The sequence below is a fragment of the Oncorhynchus keta genome, chromosome 28 (assembly GCF_023373465.1).
Source record: "Oncorhynchus keta strain PuntledgeMale-10-30-2019 chromosome 28, Oket_V2, whole genome shotgun sequence".
In the NCBI taxonomy this organism is placed as follows: domain Eukaryota; kingdom Metazoa; phylum Chordata; class Actinopteri; order Salmoniformes; family Salmonidae; genus Oncorhynchus; species Oncorhynchus keta.
The window spans coordinates 28463970-28487910 of record NC_068448.1 but is presented as its reverse complement, the minus strand read 5'-3'; the positions used below and the strand labels follow the sequence as shown (position 1 = coordinate 28487910).

At 42.6% G+C, this 23941-nt stretch overlaps 1 protein-coding gene across 3 annotated transcripts in view; it reads right to left on the bottom strand.

Moving 5' to 3' along the window:
• LOC118360966 (AMP deaminase 1-like) overlaps positions 1-23941 on the bottom strand; it is a 36777-nt gene that overhangs the window by 8082 nt on the left and 4754 nt on the right. Inside the window, exons 1-6 of one of the 3 annotated variants that reach the window (XM_035740596.1) lie at positions 21458-21488; positions 17774-17939; positions 17504-17657; positions 12577-12742; positions 11296-11518; positions 9585-9714 (exon numbers count right to left, since the gene is read on the bottom strand). In XM_035740596.1, the coding sequence (XP_035596489.1) occupies positions 9585-9714; positions 11296-11518; positions 12577-12742; positions 17504-17657; positions 17774-17939; positions 21458-21473 (855 nt within the window). In that variant the 5' untranslated portion in view covers positions 21474-21488. Of the gene's footprint in view, positions 1-9584; positions 9715-11295; positions 11519-12576; positions 12743-17503; positions 17658-17773; positions 17940-18279; positions 18299-21457; positions 21489-23941 lie in introns of those variants that run through there. The other 2 variants (XM_052482681.1, XM_052482680.1) reach the window with 2 other exon arrangements.

Genomic DNA, 23941 nt, shown 5'->3' with positions numbered 1-23941 from the left:
GAGTCCAGTGAAGTTCCTTGAGGGCCATCATGGTGTCTGCTTGAGGGGGAATGTATGCAGCTGTGACAATAACTGACGAGAATTCTCTTGGGAGGTAATATGGCCGGTATTTGATTATAAGAAATTCTAGGTCGGGTGAGCAGAAGGACTTGAGTTCCTGTATGTTGTTATGATCACACCATGAGTCGTTAATGATGAAGCATACACCACCGCCCTTCCTCTTCCCAGAGAGGTGTTCATCTCTTTTGGAGCGATGCATGGTGAAGCCCGGTGGCTGAACCGATTACAACAACATATCCCGAGAGCGCCATGTTTCTGTGAAACAGAGAATGTTACAATCTCTGATGTCTCTCTAGAAGGCAATCCTTGCTAAAATTCTGTCTACCTTGTTGTCAAGGAACCAGACATTGGTGAGTAGTATACTCAGGAGCGGTGGGCGACATGCACATCTACGGAGCCTGACCAGGAGGCTGCTCCGTCTGCGGCGCCGTTGTTTTTGGTTGGCTTCTGGGATTAGATCCATTGTCCTGGGTGGTGGTCCAAACAGAGGATCCGCTTCGGGAAAGTCGTATTCCTGGTCGTAATGTTGGTAAGTTGACGTCGCTCTTATATTCAATAGTTCTTCCCGGCTGTATGTAATAAGACTTAAGATTTCCTGGGGTAACAATGTAAGAAATAATACATTAAAAACTAAATACTGCATAGTTTCCTAAGGACTCAAAGCGAGGCAACCATCTCTGTCTGCACCATCTTCATCCTCTCCAATCAATCAAAAAATCGATCATTCTGTCACCGATCCCTCCGGAACTGTGGCATTACGCACACTTGGTCCCCATTCCCACTGATTGTATTTGTATAAATGTGCCCTTTGTTTCACCATTGGGCTGTTGATTATTGTTCCAATGTCTGTTGGTCATGTGAGTACCTGTGCTGGGGTGTTTTGGCTTTCGTGCCATGTGTATTGCACAGATGATTACGGGTCTTGTCCCATGTGGTATCATTGTGTGCTTGTGTATTTATTCGAGGTACTCCTCGCTCTTTTGTTTGGGTCTCAACCCTGTGTTTTGTATATCTGTGTGTTTGGTCTTTGTTCCCATGCATTTACATGGCATGCTGTAATTTGGGTAAATAAAAACCCCTATTACGCATTCCTGCACCTGTCTCCCGATCCCTTATACCAACGTGACAAATTCAACCAATCCATCTACCTACTTTTCAACTACAACCAGTCACTACCACTACTATAACTTATTTCACAACCATAAATACTTTAAAACAAGCTATAAGCACAGCACATTTTCGTCAAGAACTGTACTTTTCTAGTTGGTTCAGATTTGATCCGGGTCGGCCTTGATTTGGCCCAAACATTGAAGTCTTTTTGTTTCACAAGATTGGACAGCACAGTACAGCGGAGTACAGTACATTACAGTACTGTAAAGAAAAGCTAAGTATAGTACAATACAGTAGAGCACACTACAGTACAGTGAGGTAAAGAGAAGTATAGTGTACTGTATTGTACCTTCACTCTAATGTACTCGACTGAACTAAATTATACTGTGCTCTACTGAATTCAACTCTACTGTACTGTATTCTACTGAACTAAACTGTATGGTACTCTACTAAATGTAACTTTACTGTACTCTACTATATTAAACTCTACTGTACCATACTATACTCTACTCTACTTTTCTGTGCTCTACTGTACTAAACTGTACTGTGATGTTCAAACTTGTGGAACATAGCCGTCTATGATTCGTTCAGATATGTTTGGGGGTGGGGTTCATTAGAATAATACCCAACATACTTTGCAAGAGTTTGTTTTTACATTTACATTTTAGTCATTCTGTAGATGCCCTTACATCTACAGAATGTGCATTCAACTAACAACATATCACAGTCATAGCAAGAAAAGAAAATATTTGTCTGTTGGTGGTCTGTTGATTTATTCTGTAGGTTGGACTACATTGAACATCTTCGCTGCCAGTTTTAAAGCTTTTGAAAAAGGTAACATAAGTGCATGTGAGCAATAATACATTATGTTGCAATCTTCAGTTGGCTCCACTTTACTAAAGTAAGAGGCTTGAAAAATAATTATTGTGATATAATGCTTACTTCATTGAGAATGTATGTGCAGTTGAAATTCGGCTATAGAATCAATGACCTAAATGTATTTTTCAATATCTGGAGAATACGCATTTCTGAAAACCGAAAAACTTGTCTCTTCATCTTTCATTTAAATCAAATCAAATGTTATTTGTCACATACATATGGTTAGCAGATGTTAATGCGAGTGTAGCGAAATGCTTGTGCTTCTAGTTCTGACCATGCAGTAATATCTAACAAGTAATCTAACCTAACAATTTCACAACTACCTTATACACACACAAGAGTAAAGGAATGAATAAGAATATGTACGTAAAAATATATGAATGAGTGATGGCCGAACGGCATAGGCAAGATGCAGTAGATGATATAGAACAGTATATACATATGAGATGAGTAATGTAGGGTATGTAAACATTATATAAAGTGGCATTGTTTAAAGTGGCTAGTGATACATTTATTACATCAATTTTTCCATTATTAAAGTGGCTAGAGTTGAGTCAGTATGTTGGCAGCAGCCACTCAATGTTAGTGGTGGATGTTTAACAGTCTGATGGCCTTGAGATAGAAGCTGTTATTCAGTCTCTCGGTCCCCGCTTTGATGCACCTGTACTGACCTCGCCTTCTGGATGATAGCGGGATGAACAGGCAGTGGCTCGGGTGGTTGTTGTCCTTGATGTTCTTTTTGGCCTTCCTGTGACATCAGATGGTGTAGGTGTCCTGGATGGCACGTAGTTTGCCCCCGGTGATGCGTTGTGCAGACCTCACTACCCTCTGGAGAGCCTTACGGTTGTGGGCGGAGCAGTTGCCGCCCGACAAGATGTTCTCGATTGTGCATCTGTAAAAGTTTGTGTTTTTGGGCGCTGCTGCACCTTCTTCACCCGCTGTCTGTGTGGGTGGACCATTTCAGTTTGTACGTGATGTGTACTCTGAGGGACTTAAAACGTTCCACCATCTCCACCACTGTCCTGTCGATGTGGATAGGGGGCTGCTCCCTCTGCTGTTTCCTGAAGTCCACGATCATCTCCTTTGTTTTGTTGACATTGAATGAGAGGTTTTTTTCCTGACACCACACTCCGAGGTCCCTCACCTCCTATCTGTTGTTGCTAATCAAGTCTACCACTGTAGTGTCGTCTGCAAACTTGATGATTGAGTTGGAGGCGTGCCACACAGTCATGGGTGAACAGGGAGTACAGGAGAGGGCTGAGAACGCACCCTTGAGGGGCCCTAGTGTTGAGGATCAGCGGGGTGGAGATGTTGTTACCTACTGTGGCGTACAGCAGGTCAGCCACCAGGGGAAGACTCGTCGAGGCCTGGTAACAGATGGAGTATACATCACGAGGCGATGGCTCCATCTGCTGGATGTGCCAGGTCTCGACGGGCTCTCCAGCCAGGACTAATTGGGGCTGATTGGGAGCTGGTGAGTAATCAAGGGTTGATTACTCACCAGCTGTGCAAGGCCCATAAAGCTGCCAGAAGGGCAGCACACAAGAGAGGAATTGCGGAAGAAAGGACTCCTGTGTTATTGTCAACGGTTGCAGAGGTAACAAGAGGGAGTTCAGTTTTGTGCCTGACAGGAAACATCCAGACCCAGAAGACCGCATCCCGTAGAGCAGGGGTGTCAAAGTCAAATGGACGGAGGGCCAAATAAAAAATTTAGCTACAAGCCGAGGGCCGGACTGTTCGAATGTTCATTGAAAAATTTTTAAATGACGCATATAGTCTAGTGAACCTAATTGAACCTACTGAAAACCTAACAAATATATTCCAATATGATCAGATAAATAAAGCAATATTTTCTTATGGCTCTGTCAGTAATCTTTAATTTTCAACAGACACAAAAGACAAATTTCCTTTATATAAAAATCCCCATAACATGAACATTAAATGAAAGAAACCGGTATTCAAGGCACCATCAGTAGCCTATATTTTCTATTTTAGCAAAAGTGGGCTAAATTTACTTCAAAGAAAAAAACAATAATAGCAATTTTCTATCATCCACTCAACTGAAATATTTTTAAAATATAATTGGATTGAAATACAATAAAATAAAGTGCAAAAATCTATTAATCAAAAACAACACTTTGTTTAAGGAGAAGTAACATGCAGTGAAAACAAATATTAAACTTTAACTTTTAAACTTGAACTGAGTAAAAACTCTAAATATGTGATTGCACAGTAATGTTCACTTGTTTGAGGTTGAGGGTGATACTTGGTGGTGTCCCATCTTTTCCACAAGTTCATCAATGTTCGGGGTAAGGCTCTGAGCTGAGGAAATCCTCAGAATTGAGTGGAGGTGTTCAGCAGTAAGTCGACTTCTGTGTGATGTTTTGTTCAAGTTCATCAAAGAAAACAGTTGTTCACACAGGTATGTGCTGCCAAACATAGACAACGTTTGAGCAGCCTGGATGCGCAGCTGGGGCATTGTGTCGGGGAGGAAACGGGCGAACTCCGCAGCACCCACTGCCGCATATTTTGCCCTCAGTGCATCATTGCATTGGAGGTCAATCAACTCCATTTGGAGGTTTGGTGGTGAGCTTTCCACGTCAACAGCAAATGGGTTACCGAGCAGTTCCAACCTGCTTTTTGTGCTTCAAAGTCAGCAAATCGGCGTCGAAAGTCAGCGGCAAGCATACCTATTTTATCAGCCAACTGTGCGCTCGGGAACGCACTGGTAGAAAGCATGGTCTGGCAGCTGGGAAAGTGGCTCAAATTTTCTTTCCGCATCTGCGTCTCCCACAGAGTCAGTTTGGTTTTAAATGCCTTCACTGTACTGTACATATCAGAGATGACACGATCCCGACCCTGCAGCTGCAAGTTCATTGCATTCAGATGACTCGTAATGTCACACAGAAAAGCCATTTCACACAGAAACATTTCGTCTCGGAGTTGTGTTGTGTCTTTCCCTTTGCTGTCCAAGAACAGACAAATCTCCTCACAAAGCTCCATCTTTGAAGCACCTTTCCCTGGCTTAGCCATCGCACCTCTGTGTGATAAGGCAAATCACCATGCTCCGTTTCTAACTCCGTCAGAAATGCCTTGAACTGGCGGTGATTCAAACCTTTGGCTCTGATAAAGTTAACTGTGCGCGTGATGATGCTCATTACATGCTCCATTTTCAAGGCTTTACCGCTGCGCTTCCTGGTGTATGATACAATGATAAGCTGTCAGCTCACCTGTCGCGTTTTCCTCTTGCATCTTTTCCCGTATCTTCGCCACCAGTCCGCTCCTGTGTCCACACATCGCAGGTGCTCCGTCGGTTGTCAAACCCACGAGTTTTTCCCAAGGCAGCTCCATCTCATTTACACATCTTGACACCTCTTCATACAAATCATGCCCCGTAGTTGTGCCATGCATAGGACGTAAAGCCAAAAACTCCTCTGTCACGCTTAGGCTGGAGTCCACTCCGCGGATGAAAATTGACAACTGGGCAATGTCAGAAATGTCGGTGCTCTCATCCACAGCCAAGGAATATGCAATGAAATCTTTTCCCTTTTTCACAAGCTGCTCTTTTAGATTGATGGACAACTGGTCTACTCTCTCGGCAATGGTGTTTCTGCTCAGACTCACATTTAAAAAGAGTTGCCTTTTTCTGGGCAAACTTCGTCACAAACTTTAATCATGCAGTTTTTGATGAAATCCCCCTCCGTAAATGGCCGGGCTGATTTAGCGATCTCTTCTGCCAAAATAAAACTGGCCTTGACAGCAGCCTGGCCTTGTGATTTGGCTTTTTGAACAGAGCCTGTCGAGATTTGAGGCCTCGTTTTAATTCCTCTGCCTTTGTAGCCTTTGTTCCATGTCCATATTCTTGTTTTTGTCCGCGTGTTTCGTTTCATAATGTCGTCTCAGATTATACTCTTTCAGTACCGCCACACTTTCTCCACACAGAAGACACACAGGTTTTCCAGCTACCTCCGTGAACAAATACTCCGACTCCCACCTTGTTTGAAACCCCGGTTCTCAGTGTCCACCTTCCGTTTTGCCATTTTTGATGGGTATCTGAAAGTTAATTTTACTGTGATGCTGACAACTGCTGTGCCAATAAATATTGAAATGAAGCAGCCTACTGCTCGGTGCGTCACCGTTGCATTGTGGGAAATGTAGTATTGGTGCGTGTAAAAGATCTGCGGGCTGCCGGCTTGCTGCGGTCTGCGGGCCGGTTCTAATAATAAATCAAGATCATCCCAGGGGCCGTAAAAAACCTTCTCGCGGGCCGGATGTGGCCCGCGGGCCTTGACTCTGACATATGTGCCGTAGAGGGTCTCATAGGGGAGACATATCATTTTCTTCTTGATCTTTTATTTAAATAAACACCCTTGAAACTGAGCTAATCCTTCTCTGTCCGTGTCTGATATGGGTAAACATCTTGACCAAACCCCCTGGGAATAGCTACACTGTTTGTATTCGGTAAAGTTTTCCGGTCACCTTGCCCTGATTAAAAGCAGTGATTCACACTTTCAGTTTTGCGCAAATGCTGTCATCAATCCACGGTTTCTGGTTGGGGAATGTTTTAATAGACGCTGTGGGTATAACATCACCTATGCACTTGTTAATAGACTCGCTCACCGAATCAGCGTATTCATCAATGTTGTTGTTCGACACTATGCAGAACATATCCCAGTCCACGTGAGCGACGCAATCTTGAAGCATGGAATCCGATTGGTCGAACCAGCGTTGAACAGACCTGAGCACGGGTGCTTCCTGTTTTAGTTTCTGTCTATAGGCTGGGAGCAACAAAATGAAGTCGTGGTCAGCTTTTCCCGAAAGGAGGGCAGGGGAGGAGGGCCTTATATGCATCGCGGAAGTTAGAATAACAGTGATCCAGAGCGTTGCCAGCCCGGGTCGCGCAATCGATATGCTGATAAAATTTAGGGAGCCTTGTATTCAGATTAGCCTTGTTAAAATCCCCAGCTACAATAAATGCATCCTCAGGATATGTGGTTTCCAGTTTACATAGAATGCACCTGTGGTCAACTTCTGGAAAATAAGTAAATTTGCTTACTGGCTAGTTATTATGAGTTCTCTTTATGGTGTACTGACCATGCTGGAACAACGAGACGCATCACCCTTGCAAAATAATATTGCAGTTTTAAAACTGCAGTAAAAGTGCAGTAACTGCAGTCAACTGTGGTATTTTGGATGCAGTACTTGCAGAATAACAGCAATGTACTGCAGTTGAACTGCAGTTATACTGCATTCTAACTGCAGTTATATGGTGGTGTACTGCAGTTATACTGCACTCTGACAGCATTTTTTTAAAGGGCAGCTGACTCTGTGTGGTCTGCCAACATCAAAGTGCATGCCCATGAGTTTCAGATGGTATTTTTGTGTCTCAAATGGTATATGCACGGAGCAACCTATAGACTTTTTTTTGATCTCCTGGGTCATTATCTTTGTTCCAGGGCGTCGGTATGCTATGCTCATACCAGTCAGAGCACTAGATCTGGTCCAGGGAGTTATGCTAACCACTATTTCTTGTGCAGCTAGCTAGTACACACTAGCTAAGCTAACTAGTACTGACTAGCTAGGTAGAACACACTAGCTTGCTAGTACCTTGCTTCTAATTATAAATGTAATACCAGCACCCATACTGTTGATGGCGGTAACACACTATCCAATTTGGCACCATTCAACATTCTGTATAATCTCATATGTCTCACAGCATCTGTGGCGTGAAAAGGTATCTGCTGGAGCCAGAGCCTAAAGTGAACAACAGGGGGAGCGGGGCACACATTTGCTATTAGGGCGCAGAAGCAAAAGTCCAACCCTGGTTGTAGGAAGTTAACTTCTCTAGGGTAGGGGGCAGCATTTGGAATGAAAAGCATGCCCAAATTAAACTGCTGTCTGCTCAGGCCCAGAAGATAGGATATGCATATAATTAGTAGATTTGGATAGAAAACACTCAAACTGTTAAAATAATGTCTGTGAGTATAACAGAACTAATTTGGCAGGCGAAAACCTGAGAAAAATCCATTCAGGAAGTTTGTTTGTAGTGTTCTATTCAATGCCATTACAGTATCCATTGACTTAGTACTCAAATTGTAGTTCCTATGCATTCCACTAGATGTCAACATGCTTTAGAAATGGTTTCAGGCTTGTATTCTGAAAAATGAGGGAGTAAGAGCAGTCTGAATGAGTGGACCCTGCCGTGTCACAGAGCTTTTTCATGTGCGTGATCGAGAGAGCGCCTTTGTTTACTTTTTTATATTGACCACGTTATTGTCCGGTTGAAATATTATTGATTATTTAGGCTAAAAACAACCAGAGGATTGAATATAAACATCGTTTGACATTTTTCTATGAACTTTACAGATACAATTTGGATTTTGTCTGCCTGTTGTGACTGCGTTTGAGCCTGTGGATTACTGAAGAAAACACACGAACAAAAGAGGTTTTCGGATATAGAGACTTTATCAAACAAAATGAACATTTATTGAATAAATGAATGTCTTCTGAGTGCAAACATATGAAGATCATCAAAGGTAAGTGATTAATTGTATCTCTATTTCTGACTTGTGTAACTCGTCTACTTGGCTGGTTACTGTTTGTAATGATTTGTCTGCTGGGCTCAAATAATCGTACAGTATGCTTTCGCCGTAAAGCATTTTTGAAATCTGACACAGTGGTTGGATTCACAAGAAGTTAATATTTAAACCTATGTAAAATAGTTGTATCTTTTCTGAATTTCTATAATGAGTATTTCTGTATTTGAATTTGGCGCTCTGCAAGCTCACTGGATGTTGGCCAGGTGGGACACTAGCGTCCCACATACCCTAGAGATGTTAAGCAAGTCTATTCTAGTAATAAAGTATTATTTTATCTAAAGCCATTCACAAATATAAGGTATTTGTTGAAAGGAGAGACTTTATTTTGTCATTTTGTCATAGCCATCATTTTTAGAAATGAAATTAAACTAGTGTAACAGGGTGAAGATTGCCCATTACATGCAGTTAGTTTTAGTGTTGATATCATATTAAATGTGCTCTGTGATTGACTGTCTAGGGCCCTGTTTTTGTGCAGAAATGGAGGCACTGTGCTTTTACCGGTATTTCCAGCATTATCCCCTAGTTGCTGTAGGTAGAAAATCCTAGGATATATTCTGTAATTGACACAAGCTGTCTCCAATCAATCAATGTCTGGTTGTGTGTGTGTGTTTGGCGGGGGGGAATCGCCTGAGCCATGAAAGGCGAATCTTAATCGCACAAAACCTATTTGGAAGGGAATCCTATTTGTAGGTCAGTGATCATACAACTCACTTTGCTCAAGCTGATCCTAAGTGTCAATTAGGGGCAGTTAAGGGGGAGAGTCAATGAAACCAACCATGGAAGTATACTGTAGAAAATTTGAGGGGTAACCCTGACTGGGACTCGACCAGGGTCCAGCGACTGTCAAGCCAACATCTTAAGAGGTCTTAAAAGGCTAATAACAGGTTAATAAGATAGGCTAATGTTAATATGTTTTGTAAGGCGGTAGCTATCTACCTTCCTGCAGTTGTAGAAGTCCCTGTGGGGGTTCAGCTTCAGCTCCTTCATCTCCTCCATCTCGTTCAGCATCTCATGCACATTGAACTTGGACGTGAGGAACTTCAGACGACGGTGAGTGTACGTCTTACTGCCACCCAGGAGAGACAAAAAGGACAATCAAACATGTCATGTGGAACTTAGAAAGTTGTAAGACATTTCGTGGTATAATATGTAGTCCATATGTTGTACTATTTGTTCCAGACCAGCACTAAGGCTGTGTGTACACAGGAAGCCCGATTCTGATCTTTTACCCAATTATTGGCAAAAGAGCTGACCTGTTTAGTCAAAAGACCAATTAGTGGGGAAATAAAATATAAATTTGTCTGCCTGTGTAAACGCAGCCTAACTCACTTGATTCAAATAATTATAGTGCTAAATTTAGATCAGAATTAGTTGAATCGGGTGTGTTAGAGCAGGGTTGGATCAAAAGCCAGTACATACTGTAAATACCAGTGGCGAAAAAAGTACTCTATTCTCATACTTGAGTAAAAGTAAAGATAGCTTAATAGAAAATGACCCAAGTAAAAGTCACCCAGTAAAATACTACTTGAGTAAAAGTCTAAAAGTATTTGGTTTTAAATAAGTAAATGTAGTTACTAAAATATACTTAAGTATCAAAAGTAAAAGTAAAAATCCTTATAATAGGCCAACCAGACAGCATAATTGTCCTGTATTTTTTTAATTTACGGATAGCCAGGCTCACACTCCAACACTCCGACATATTTTAAAAACAAAGCATTTGTGTTCAGTGAGTCCGCCATATCAGAGGCAGTAGGGATGACCAGGGATGTTCTCTTGATAAGTGTGCAAATTTGACCATTTTCTGTCCTGCTAAGCATTCAAAATGTAACGAGTACTTTTGGGTGTCAGGGAAAATGTATGGAGTAAAAAGTACATAATGTTCTTTAGGAATGTAGTGAAGTAAAAGTAAAAGTAGTAAAAAATATGATAGTAAAGAAAAGTACAGTATTTTTACTTAAGTACTTTACACCATTGGTAAATACATACTGCTGTGACTTGGCTGCGTTGGAGTTGATCTCCCGTTGTGAAGTAGCTACAGAATTGTTAACGGGATATGTGATGCTCCATACCCATTACAGCTTGGCTAATGGAAAGCCTTGCAAGGAATTTTTCAAATAACCCGTTCTTGGCAATACTTTCTTTTGTTCTTGATTCAGTAAAACGTGTATCTTATAAATGTCAGTGTCCAGTTGGTTCTCTAAAATCAGAGAATTTTCAGAAAGATATTAAATCCACGGTTTGCACCGAGTGGGGATTTCCCTCGCAATTTTAGCTGCCAGAGATCTTAGATTTCCCAACATCTTTGCAGGAACTAGTTGTTTGTATGAGATGCGGCCACAGCCACGCATAGAAGTAGATGAGCGCGTCACACAATGTGACCAAAATAAAGATCTACACACATCCAAGAGGCAATTCTCACTCAATCCAAAACGTGGATTTAATATATTTCTGAATATTCTGTTTTTTGGAGAACCACCTGCAACTGGACACAGACATTTATAAAATACACTTTTTACTGAATCAAGAACGAAGAAAGTATGGCCAATTAAAATTCATTTTGAGGCTTTCCATTAGCCAAGCTGTAACGGGTATAGGGTATCACATATTCCGTTAACAATTCTGTAGCTAGTCATGCAGTAAGACTCACGTTGGGCCCTGTGCAATCAGAGCGATGAGGAAGTTCATGTCGTCGATGAAGGTGATGTAGTCAGGGGCAGGCATGTTCTCTATGGGTTTGTGTTGGTCGGCCGCTGCCGCGTCTTTGTATGTATAAATGACACCGTCCTTCATACGGGCTACCCAGCTCAGGTTCTCAGGCAAGCACTTGGTGTTGAAGGGGTCTTCGCCCTTCTTGGGTGGTGATGTGAAGACTGGCAAACAAAATGTTACCTGTTAGACACTTTCTTGGCAGTAATCAGTGGCGGATTTAGGTATAGGCGACATGGGCAGCCGCCAAGGGAGGCATGTTACCGAGGGCAGCACAGGGTGCCAGCACAATTTTTGGGGGAATGGTGACATTTGCGCAATCGGTTTTATATCGCTCATTTGCACGTCACGTCAATGATATTATGTCACCGTGTGGGACTGTGGGTCAATTTTATTTGATTTATTTCACCTTTATTTAACCAGGTAGGCAAGTTGAGAATAAGTTCTCATTTACAATTGCGACCTGGGCTAAATTATAGGTGCGCTATGTACAGGGGCAGTAATCTGTGAGCTGCTCTGACAGTTGGTGCTTAAAGCTAGTGAGGGAGATAAGTGTTTCCAGTTTTTCAATTAACCTTGGTCGGAGTAGGCGCCATGATTCTAGTTTGAGCTAGGCAGGCTACTGCCTGGGAAGGTCTCCCACTCAGAAGTACGAGATGGTGGGGGGGTGGGGGTAGGTTGACCTCAGGTCTCCCCACTGGAAGCCCAAGGTAGGGGGAGCGAAGAAATCTATTAAAAAAAATCTATCACCTCTAACTTTGTACAGTACTAATGCAATTAGTAAAAATCAGTCACACTTCGAAATGCTACCAAATAAACCACAAGTCATTCATAATATTGTGAATATACAGTTTAACTTTGTTGCATTTTTTTCTGGTTTGTGCAAAATTGTTAAGAATAATATAAAATCTGTCTGCACACCACCAAGGTGAATTGGTTTAGTCTTGACTCTTGGTTGACAGTGTTGGGGGATGGGTAATGTATTGACGCTCGACTGACAAATCAACACAAATTTGTTTCTATTTGTCTTTGTTACCTCTTTTATATTAATGATTCTTATTTTTCTATATATTTTTCTATTTATATTGGGGTGGTTCGGCCAGGGAGCCATACAAGCTAGAACGACCACTGGCAGTAATAGTCTGTCACGAGAAACTACTGCATGCGTATCCCAGACATGCCCTCTCTATTACGTATAAACTTGTCAGCCTAGTCTGCATACCTGGTTGCACTGTGTGTTCAGGCTTAAAGGGCTCTCCCTCAATTTCCCTCAGGTACTGGGATGAGGTGAGGGGGAAGCGCTGGAAGGCCAGCCTCATGTACTTCTCTCTGATGGTTAGAGCACGGTACATGCCCTTACAGGACAGCTCAAAGTCGTCCATGGTCACCTAAGAGTAGAGAGGGGAATGATGTAATAAGGGCCCTGTTCCAATGCATCGCTCCATCCCTCCTTTCCTTGAAGTAATCACTGATCAAACAAAAATGTATAATTGTCAGCAAGTTATCGGTCATTCACAATAGACCAATGATTATGTAATATTCATAAGTGGATTATGTAGTAGTGCTTAAATTGGGAAAGTGAGCAACAAGCAGTTTGATAAGCAAGCCCCACCTCCTCCTAATGATTACTCTCTGTAAATGTCAGAGCCACATTACTGAAATTTAAACCCAGACGACCTTTGCCAGGTTCTTACTTTCAGTCTAGAGGGATCTATTTATGTGAGGAGATTTCCCTACATGAGGTCAATGACCCAGAGACACATACTAGCCATAAAGGTCAAGTTCACACCCAGGGCCACGGGCAGCCATGCTACTCCTCCAACATCCAGCTCAGTTTAACCCGTCAACAAAGACACTGCTCCACAACATGTAAACAGGGTCAACAAGACTTAATTCTGCTGCTATTTGAGGAGAGGGAGGTGGAGACATACAGTACCAGTCAAAAGTTTGGACACACCTACTCAATCCAGGGGTTTTCTTTTTCTTTCTATCTACATTGTAGAATAATAATGAAGACATCAAAGCTTAGGGATGGAACAGCTGTTGAGCATCTGAGCTTATGGTTGTTTGTGGGGGAAAGGGGTTGAGTGTGTGTGCTTGTGTGTGTCCCACATCTGTTGCTAGGGGGTAATGATGTTAGGGACAATATAGGATGAATCACCATAATTGTTTGCAAAAATAATAATTGCTTGCTAAATATGTAATTTTTTGCAATGGCAATCCTGGTTATAGATAACAATCCTTTGCATGAACTGCCTACATTATTACGCATATTATTTAGTTAATTATGGAAATGTAAATATATATTTTTTTTTTTAATAGCTATATATAATGCAAATCGAAGTGAGGACGATGGAAAAGCTTTGGCGGTTGAACTGCTTCTGTTCTGTGGGTGGCACTGTTTGCTCTGGGATACGGGGGGACAGGGGTGGTCTGCCAGTCACTGGGATGACAACCCAAATTGGAATGGGGAGGAGTTTTAGAGAGTGGAAGAGTTGGGAACAATTGGAGGTTTACCTAGTAGAATGCAAATATCATGGAATAGCTACAAGACACTCAATCACTATGGTATTTTTAATGGTGAGTTTACAAACATACAGTAACAGTCAACATTTTGGACACCTACTCATTCCAGGGTTTTTCTTTATTTTTACTATTTTTTACATTGTAGAATAATAGTTAAAAAAATCAAAACTATGAAATAACACATATGGAATCATGTAGCAAACAAAAATGTTAATCAATTCAAAATATATATTTATATTTGCGATTCTTCAAAGGAGCCACCCTTTGCCTTGATGACAGCTCTGTACACTCTTAGCATTCTCTCAACCAGCTTCATGAGTTTGTCACCTGGAATGCATTTCAGTTAACAGTTGTGCCTTCTTAAAAGTTCATTTGTGGAAGACTTTCCTTCTTAATGCATTTGAGCCAATCAGTTGTTGTGACAAGGTAGGGATGGTAAATAGAAGATAGCCCTATTTGGTAAACGACCAAGTCCATATGCCATTTTAATATTTGATAATTAACCAATGATATTAGGCCACTCTTAGCCATGATTACAGACACCTGTGTCTTCTGACACTACATAAACGAGTCATCCCACAGTGTTTGTGATTATACCCTGATGAAGACAGCTTGGCTGTCGAAACATTGGTAATTACATTTTTGCATCTGAGCTCCTAGAGTGTGCGGCTCTTTTATTTTCAAGTTTTCTACTCCGCTAGCCAGCACCTCGCCTAAATAGGTGTGCGTTTCTTTTTCTTCTAGATTATTGTGTACATAATATAGAGCTGAGGGATTTTCAATGCACCGGCAGAACAGAGAAGTTATGTCTGGTAAGACAAGGGGTGGTGGTGTGTGTCTTTTGTCAATTACAGCTGGTGTGTGATGTCTAATATGAAAGTAGTCTTGATGTATTGCTCGCCTGAGGTAGAGTACCTTATGATAAGCTGTAGACCACACTATCTACCAAGGGAGTTCTCATCTATATTATTCGTAGCTGTCTATTTACCACCACAGACCAATGCTGGAACTAAGAGCACACTCAACCAACTCTATAAGGCCATTAGCAAACAAGAAAATGCTCACCCAGAAGCGCCGCTCCTCGTGCCTGGGGACTTTAATACAGGCAAACTTAAATCAGCTTTACCAAATATTTACCAGCATGTCACATGTGCAAACAGAGGGAAGACAACTAGACCACCTTTACTTCACACACAGAGATGCATGCAAAACTCTCCCCCCGCCCTCCATTTGGCAAATCCGACCATAATGCTATCCTCCTGATTCCTGCTTAAAAGCAAAAACTAAAGCAGGAAGTACCAGTGACTCGCTCAATACTGAAGTGGTCAGATGGCGAGGATGCTAAGCTACAGGACTGTTTTGCTAGCACAGACTGGAATATGTTCCAGGATTCATCCAATGGCATTGAGGAGTATACCACCTCAGTCATCGGCTTCATCAATAAGTGCATCGACGACATCGTCCCCACAGTGACCGTACATATATACCCCAACCAGAAGCCATAGATAACAGGCAACAAGCTAAAGGCTAGAGCTACCGCTTTCAAGGAGCAGGACACAAATCCGGACGCCTATAAGAAATCCCGCTATGCCCTCAGACGAACCATCAAACAAGCAAAGCGTCAAAACAGGATTAAGATTGAATCCTACTACACCAGCTCTGACGCTTGTTGGATGTGGCAGGGCCTGAAAACTATTAAGGGCTACAAAGGGAAACCCAGACGCGAGCTTCCCAGTGACGTGAGCCTACCAGATGAGCTAAATGTCTTTCATGCTTGCTTCGAGGCAAGCAATACTGAAGCATGCACGAGAGCACCAGCTGTTCTGGATGACTGTGTGATAACGCTCTTGGTAGCCGATGTGAGCAAGATCTTTAAACAGGCCAACATTCACAAAGCCGCGGGGCCTGATGCATTACCAGGACGTGTACTCAAAGCATGCGCGGACCAACTGGCAAGTGTCTTCACTGACATTTTTAACCTCTCCCTGACTGAGTCTGTAATACCTACATGTTTCAAGCAGACCACCATAGTCCCTGTGCCCAACGAAGCGAAGGTAACCTGCCTAAATGATTACCGCACCGTAGCACTCACGTCGGTAGCTATGAAGTGCTTTGAGAGACTGGTCATGGCGCACATCAACAGCATCCTCCCGGATAGCCTAGACCCACTCCAATTTGCATACCGCCCCAACAGATCCACAGATGACAATCTCAATCGCACTCCACACTGCCCTTTCCCACCTGGACAAAAGGAACACCTATGTGAGAATGCACTTAATTGACTACAGCTCAGCACCATAGTGCCCACAAAGATCATCACTAAGCTAAGGACCCTGGACTAAACACCTCCCTCTCTAACTGGATCTTGGATTTCCTGACAGGCCGCCCCCAGGTGGTAACAGTAGACAACAACACGTCTGCCACGCTGATCCTCAACACAGGGTCCCCTCAGGGGTGCGTACTTAGTCCCCTCCGGTACTCCCTGTTCACCCACGACTGCATGGCCAAACACGACTCCATCACCATCATTAAGTTTGCTGACGACACAATAGTGGTAGGCCTCACCGACAACGATGAGACAGCTTATAGGGAGGAGGTCAGAGCTCTGGCAGTGTGGTATCAGGACAACAACCTCTCCCTCAATGAGGGAGGCAAAGGAGCTGATCGTGGACTACAGGAAAAGGCGGGCCGAACAGGCCCCCATTAACATCAACAGGGCTGTAGTGGAGCGGGTCGCGAGTTTAAAGTTCCTTGGTGTCCACATCACCAACGATCTGTCATGGTCCAAACACACCAAGACTGGGCATGACAATACCTTTTCCCTCTCAGGAGACTGAAAAGATTTGGCATGGGTCCCCAGATCCTCAAAAAGTTTGACAGCTGCAACATCGGTTGCATCACCGCCTGGTGTTGCATCTGACCGTAAGGCGCTACAGAGGGCAGTGCATACAGCCCAGTCCATCACTGGGGCCAAGCTTCCTGCAAACCAGGACCTATATAATAGGCGGTGTCAGAGGAAAGACCATAAAATGATCAAAGACTCCAGTCACCCATGTCATAGACTGTTTTCTCTGCTACCGCACGGCAAGCGGTACCGAACGCCAAGTCTCGGACCAAAAGGCTCCTTAACAGCTTCTACCCCCAAGCCATTATACTGCTGAACAATTAATCAAATGGCCACCGGACTATTACATTGACCCCCCCATTTATTTAGTATATTTCTGCTACTCACTGTTTATTATCTATGCATAGTCACTTCACCCCTACCTACATGTACAAATTACCTCTAACCGTTACCCCCTGTATGTAGCCTCGTTATTGTTTATGTTATTGTGTTAATTTGTATTATTTTTTACTTTAGTTTATTTGGTAAATATTTTCTTAACTCTTCTTGAACTGCACTGTTGGTTAAGGGCTTGTAAGTAAGCATTTCACAGTAAGGTCTACACTTGTTGTAGTCGGCGCATGTGACAAATAAAGTTTGATTTGATTTATGAGTGGGGTCCATCATGTTCGACCCCGCTGACATCTTGAACCAAGTCTCTCTTGCAAAGGAGATTTGTTCTCCATAAGACTAACCCGGATAAAAGGGAAATGTAGGTTACATAGCTAAGGTATAATACCCCAGAGGCATAGTCTCCAATGATGGCCACTCTCTGGAAGTCAGGCACTTCTAGGTAGGTTGGTATGTCCAACAACACATCCACCACAGGATCCACCTGGTCACTCATTGACGAAGGTAAAGTGATGGTGCGACACTTCTGCTGTCTCTTCTTACTACAGAGGGGGAGGAGGGACAGACAAACAGTGGATTTAGTGGTAAGGCAAAAGGGTGATACCATTGTTGGACAGTTCACATGAAGAAGAAAAAAGATTTAGGAACTACTACCCACCGTTTGTCAGTATCTTCATTGGTGTGCAGATGGTGGGCCATTTCCTGTTGGAGGATGGGACAGTCATCTTGAACTTCAAACATGGAGATCTCATCACGGACGCCCTCACCTTTGGTCTCCGATGCAAAGACTTTCTCCGCAAAGGCAAGCATATGCTCATCGGTCTCTGGCAGAAACACATAGGTGTTACCCACCCTGGTTTTTCAAAGGTAGTTACTAAGTTGAAAATGTGCACTTTTATTACGTAATTTTCTACATTACGTTTTGTTTCCCAAAAGCTATTCAAGTGCATTACCCAGGAAATTATGCAATGAAATGGACAACATGGAGTGTTGACCCGAAACAAGCACTGAACATGGAACAAGCTATCAGCAGCATAGATTAAACAGGCGTGATAAAGCAAGCTACAGTAGGATGGTCAAATTCACCAATGATTGAAATTGTTTGAATTTTTTTTGTGTTAAAACAAGGTACTATCATATCCCAAAGGGAAACATTAGACATACCTTACTGCAACAGTTGAAAACAGACTCTCCAGCAGCGCATGCTTAGTGTGTATAAAACCAAGCAGAACTTGGTCCAACGTCAACTCACAGTTCTCAGCACTAGCCTGGGCTGTGAACACAAGGTTCCATGCACACAGAGCTACAGTAATCCAGCACAAAGATTAGGGCCAGACAACTCACATAAACACTCAACAATTTGCTCTACAATGACATCAAATATCTACAGTACAAACAAGACAGCCTTCTCGGGCCAAACTAGACAAAGAGGCTGTGATACTGCAGCAACTCTTGGCCTATCTTGTTCCTGTAGTCATACTGTCTGTGGACTCAACAAGGCCCAGGAAGCTCAAGCGCCATCGGACTGATCAATTCATTGATTCATTTTTTTTGTCTAGCATCCACTACAAACTTTATTCTATGACAAATAAGTGAATGAATTAATGTTGACAGTCACACATTTCTACCGTGGGACATACAGTGCATATAATTCACACACTTGGATTATTATTGTTTTAAAGTAGTATTAAAATGAATTTTGTAATTTTTTTGTTGATCGACACAAAATACTAATGTAAAAGTGGAAGAGAAATGTAACACAAATAATTAATTAAACACTAATATATCTTGATTAGATAAGTATTCACCCCCATGAGTCAATACATGTTAGAAACACCTTTGGCAGAAAATTACAGCTGCAAATATTTTGGGGTAAATCTCACTTTCCACACCTGGATTGTACAATATTTGCCCATTACTATTTTCAAAATTCTTCAAGCACTGTCAAGTTGTTTGATTGCTAGACAGCCATTTTCAGGTTTTGCCATAGATTTTCAAGCAAATTTAAGTCAAAACTGTTACTAGGCCACTTAGGAACATTTAATATCATCTTGATAAGCGGCTGTAGTGTAGATTTGGCCTTGTGTTGTAGGTTCTTATCCTGTAGAAAGGTGAATGAATTTGTCTCTCAGTGTCTGGTGTAAAGCAGACTGAAGCAGGTTTTCTTCTAGGATTTTACCTGTGGTTAGCTCCATTCTGTTTCTTTTTTATCCTAGTCCTTGACGATGACAAGCATACTCATAACATGATGCAGCCACCACCATGCTTGATAATATGTAAAGTAGTACTCAGTGATGTGTTGGATTTTCCCCAAACATAACACTTTGTATTCAGGACAAAAAGTTCATTCCTTTGGCACATTGTTTGCAGTATTACTTTAGTGCTATGTTGCAAATGTAACGGATGTGAAATGGCTAGCTTAGTTAGCGGTGGTGCGCGCTAAATAGCATTTCAATCGGTGACGTCACTTGCTCTGAGACCTTGAAGTAGTAGTTCCCCTTGCTCTGCAAGGGCCGCGGATTTTATATAATAATAATAATAATATAATAATGTATGCCATTTAGCAGACGCTTTTATCCAAAGCGACTTACAGTCATGTGTGCATACATTCTACGTATGGGTGGTCCCAGGGATCGAACCCACTACCCTGGCGTTACAAGCGCCATGCTCTACCAACTGAGCTACAGATGGACCGATAGGTAACGATGCTTCGTGGGTGACTGTTGTTGATGTGTGCAGAGGGTCCCTGGTTCGCGCCCGGATATGGGCGAGGGGACGGTCTAAAGTTATACTGTTACACAAACATGATTCAGGTTTTGGAATATTTTTTATTCTGTGTGTTGTTTAGGTTAGTATTGTGGAGTAACTGCAATGTTATTGATCCATCCTCAGTTTTCTCCCATCACAGCCATTAAACTCTGTTACTGTTTTAAAATCACCATTGGCCAAACGATGAAATCCCTGAGCGGTTTCCTTCTTCTGCTAGCAACTCAGTTAGGAAGGACCCCTGTATCTTTATAGTGACTGGTTGTATTGATACACCATTTTTTTTTTACCCCTTTATCTCCCCAATTTCGTGGTATCCAATTGGTAGTTACATTCTTGTCTTATCGCAGCAACTCCCGTACGGACTCGGGAGAGGCGAAGGTCGAGAGCCGTGCGTCCTCTGAAACACAACCCAGCCAAGCCGCACTGCTTCTTGACACAATGCCCACTTAACCTGGAAGCCAGCCACACCAATGTGTCGGGAGGAAACACCGTACACCTGGTGACCGTGTCAGCGTGCACTGGGCCTGCCTGACACATGGGTCGCTAGTGCCCGATGGGACAAGGACATCCCTGCCGGCCAAACCCTCCCCTAACCCAGACGACACTGGGCCAATTGTGCGCCGCCCCATGGGTTTCCCGGTCGCGGCCGGCTGTGACAGAGCCTGGACTCAAACCCAGAATCTCTAGTGGCACAGCTAGCATTGCGATGCATTGCCTTCGACCACTGTGCCACTCTGGAGGCCATCTAAAGCCTAATTAATAACTTTACCATGCTCAAATGTATATTCAGGGTCTGCTTTTTTTTTTACCCATCTCCCAATTGGCGCCTTTCTTTGTGAGGCATTGGAACAGCCCCCTTGGTCATCGTGGTTGAATCTGTGCTTGAAATACGCTACTCGAATGAGGGACCTTACAGATAATTGTATGTGTGGGGTACAGAGTTGGGGTAGTCATTAAAAAATAATGTTAACCCTAATAGTCACGTTCGTCATATTGATGAGACCAAGGCGCAGCATGATATGAATACATACTTCCTTTAATAAAGAAAGACCACTAAATAAAATGACCGTGCTGACAGGCAACTACACATAGACAATAACCCACAAAACCAAAATGGCAAATAGCAACCTAAATAGGATCCCCAATCAGAGACAACGATAAACAGCTGCCTCTAATTGGGAACCAATTCAGGCCAACAGACTTACATTTACCTAGACATACCAAAACCCCATAGATACACAAAAACCCTAGACAAGACAAAACACATCTACCCACCCTTGTCACACCCTGACCTGACCAAAATAATACAGAAAACATAGATATATAACTAAGGTCAGGGCATGACAAATATTGCATTTAGAGTGAGTCCATGCAACTTATTACATGAAGCAAATTTTGACTTATTTAGGCTTGCCATAACAAAAGGGGTGAATACTTTTTGTATTATTAATTTGGAACAATGTATTGAATTCTCTTATTAATTTGACATTGAGGTATTTTGTGAAGATCACAATTTTATCCACTTTGTAAAACAAAACTAAATTTGAAAAAACCCAAGGGGGTAAATACTTACGATATGCACTGTACATGCAGGGTCAGGTTTCTCTATGTTTGATATCTTCTTCTCACCCTTTATACTTACTTTGACCTGATAGTGCATTCCACAGCAGGAGAGAAGAGGATAACCCAAAATGGAACCAAAGAAACAAAGACAAGTCATGTTAGGAATTAAATTAATGAGTTAGATGATGTTACCAAAGTATTACACATTAAAATTAATGAGCCACCCATCCCTGGTTTGTTTGATTTGATCAAATACTAGAAACCCCTTTTCCCATTTAGAGATGCAACCTTCCTGATTCAGCACGAGATGACTTAAACATAATGATAGTCAATTGAGTTAGTTAAGAAGGCGTTGATAAAATACTAACAATGAATTGCACCAAGACTGAAAGACACAACAAAATCAACTAGAGCATCGATGGATGTGTATTGAAGTTAAACATTAATCTATCCAAACAAGCATGAAATTAATTTTGTTCAATTGTAACTTCAACTGTCATGCACTCTAACGTAGCCCTACTCTAACGTAGCCCTACTCAATGAGACATGCTACCTTTGATTAATGTATTCCTTTAGCAGTGGCGGATTTAGGTATAGGCGACATGGGCAGCCACCCAGGGCGGCATCATCCCGGGGGCAGCACGTGGCGCCCACACAAAAACATTTGGATTGTTGACATTTGCATGATCGGCTATCGATCGCTCATTTGCATGTCACGTAAACGATATTATGTCAACTGTGTCGGAGTGGGAGCCCCGATTCTAGTTTGAGCTAGGCAGGCCACTGCCTGGGAAGGTCTCCCACTCAGAAGTACAAGATGGGGAGGGGTGCGTAGGTAGGTAGACCTCAGGTCTCCCCACTGGAAGCCCAAGGTAGGGGGAGCGGGTGAATCTATCAAATAGTGCACCTCTTTGTACAGTACTAACGCAATTAGTAAAATCAGTCACACAATGAAATGCTACCAATTAAACAACAATTCATTCATAATATTGTGAATATATAGTTTCACAGATATAGTTGCATTTTTTTCTGGTTTTGTGAAATCGTTAAGAATAATAAACACCACCAAGGTGAATTGGTTTAGTCTGGACTCTTGGTTGACAGTGATGACAGCGATTGTGCAGGTTTTCCTACTTACAAAGCATGTAGAGGTCTGTAATGTTTATCATAGTTACACTTCAACTGTGAGAGACGGAATGTAAAACAAAAATCTCGAAAATCACATTGTATGATTTTTAGTAATTAATTTGCATTTTATTGCATGACATAAGTATTTGATTACCTACCAACCAGTAAGAATTCCGTCTCTCACAGACCTGTTTGTCTTTAAGAACCCCTCCTGTTCTCCACTCATTACCTGTATTAACTGCACCTGTTTGAACTCGTTACCTGTATAAAAGACACCTGTCCACACACTCAATCAAACAGACTCCAACCTCTCCACAATGGCCATGACCAGAGAGCTGGGTAAGGACATCAGGGCTAACCTGCACAAGGCTGTGATGGGCTACAGAACAATAGGCAAGCAGCTTGGTGAGAAGGCAACAACTGTTGGTGCAATTATTAAAAAATGGAAGAAGTTCAAGATGACGGTCAATCACCCTCAGTGTGGGGCTCCATGCAAGATCTCACCTCGTGGGGCATCAATGATCATGAGGAAGGTGAGGGATCAGCCCAGAACTACACGGCAGGACCTGGTCAATGACCAGAAGAGAGCTGGGACCACAGTCTCAAAGAAAACCATTAGTAACACACTACGTCTTCATGGATTAAAATCCTGCAGCACACGCAAGGTCACCCTGCTCATGCCAGCGCATGTCCAGGCCCATCTTAAGTTTGCCAATGACCATCTGGATGATCCAGAGGAGGAATGGGAGAAGGTCATGTGGTCTGATGAGACAAAAATATAGCTTTTTGGTCTAAACTCCACTCGCTGTGTTTGGAGGAAGAAGAAGGATGAGTACAACCCCAAGAACACATCCCAACCGTGACGCATGGAGGTGGAAACATCATTCTTTGGGGATGCTTTTCTGCAAAGGGGACAGGACGACTGCACCGTATTGAGGGGAGGATGGATGGGGCCACGTATTGCGAGATCTTGGCCAACAACCTCCTTCCCTCAGTAAGAGCATTGAAGATGGGTCGTGGCTGGGTCTTCCAGCATGACAACGACCCGAAACACACAGCCAGGGCAACTAAGGAGTGGCTCCGTAAGAAGCATCTCAAGGTCCTGGAGTGGTCTAGCCAGTCTCCAGACCTGAACTCAATAGAAAGACTTGAGTTAGCTGAGTCCGTATTGCCCAGCGACAGCCCTGAAACCTGAAGGATCTGGAGAAAGTCTGTATGGAGGAGTGGGCCAAAATCCCTGCTGCAGTGTGTGCAAACCTGGTCAAGAACTACAGGAAACGTAGTTCTCTGTAATTGCAAACAAAGGTTTCTGTACCAAATATTAAGTTCTGCTTTTCTGATGTATCAAATACTTATGTCATGCAAT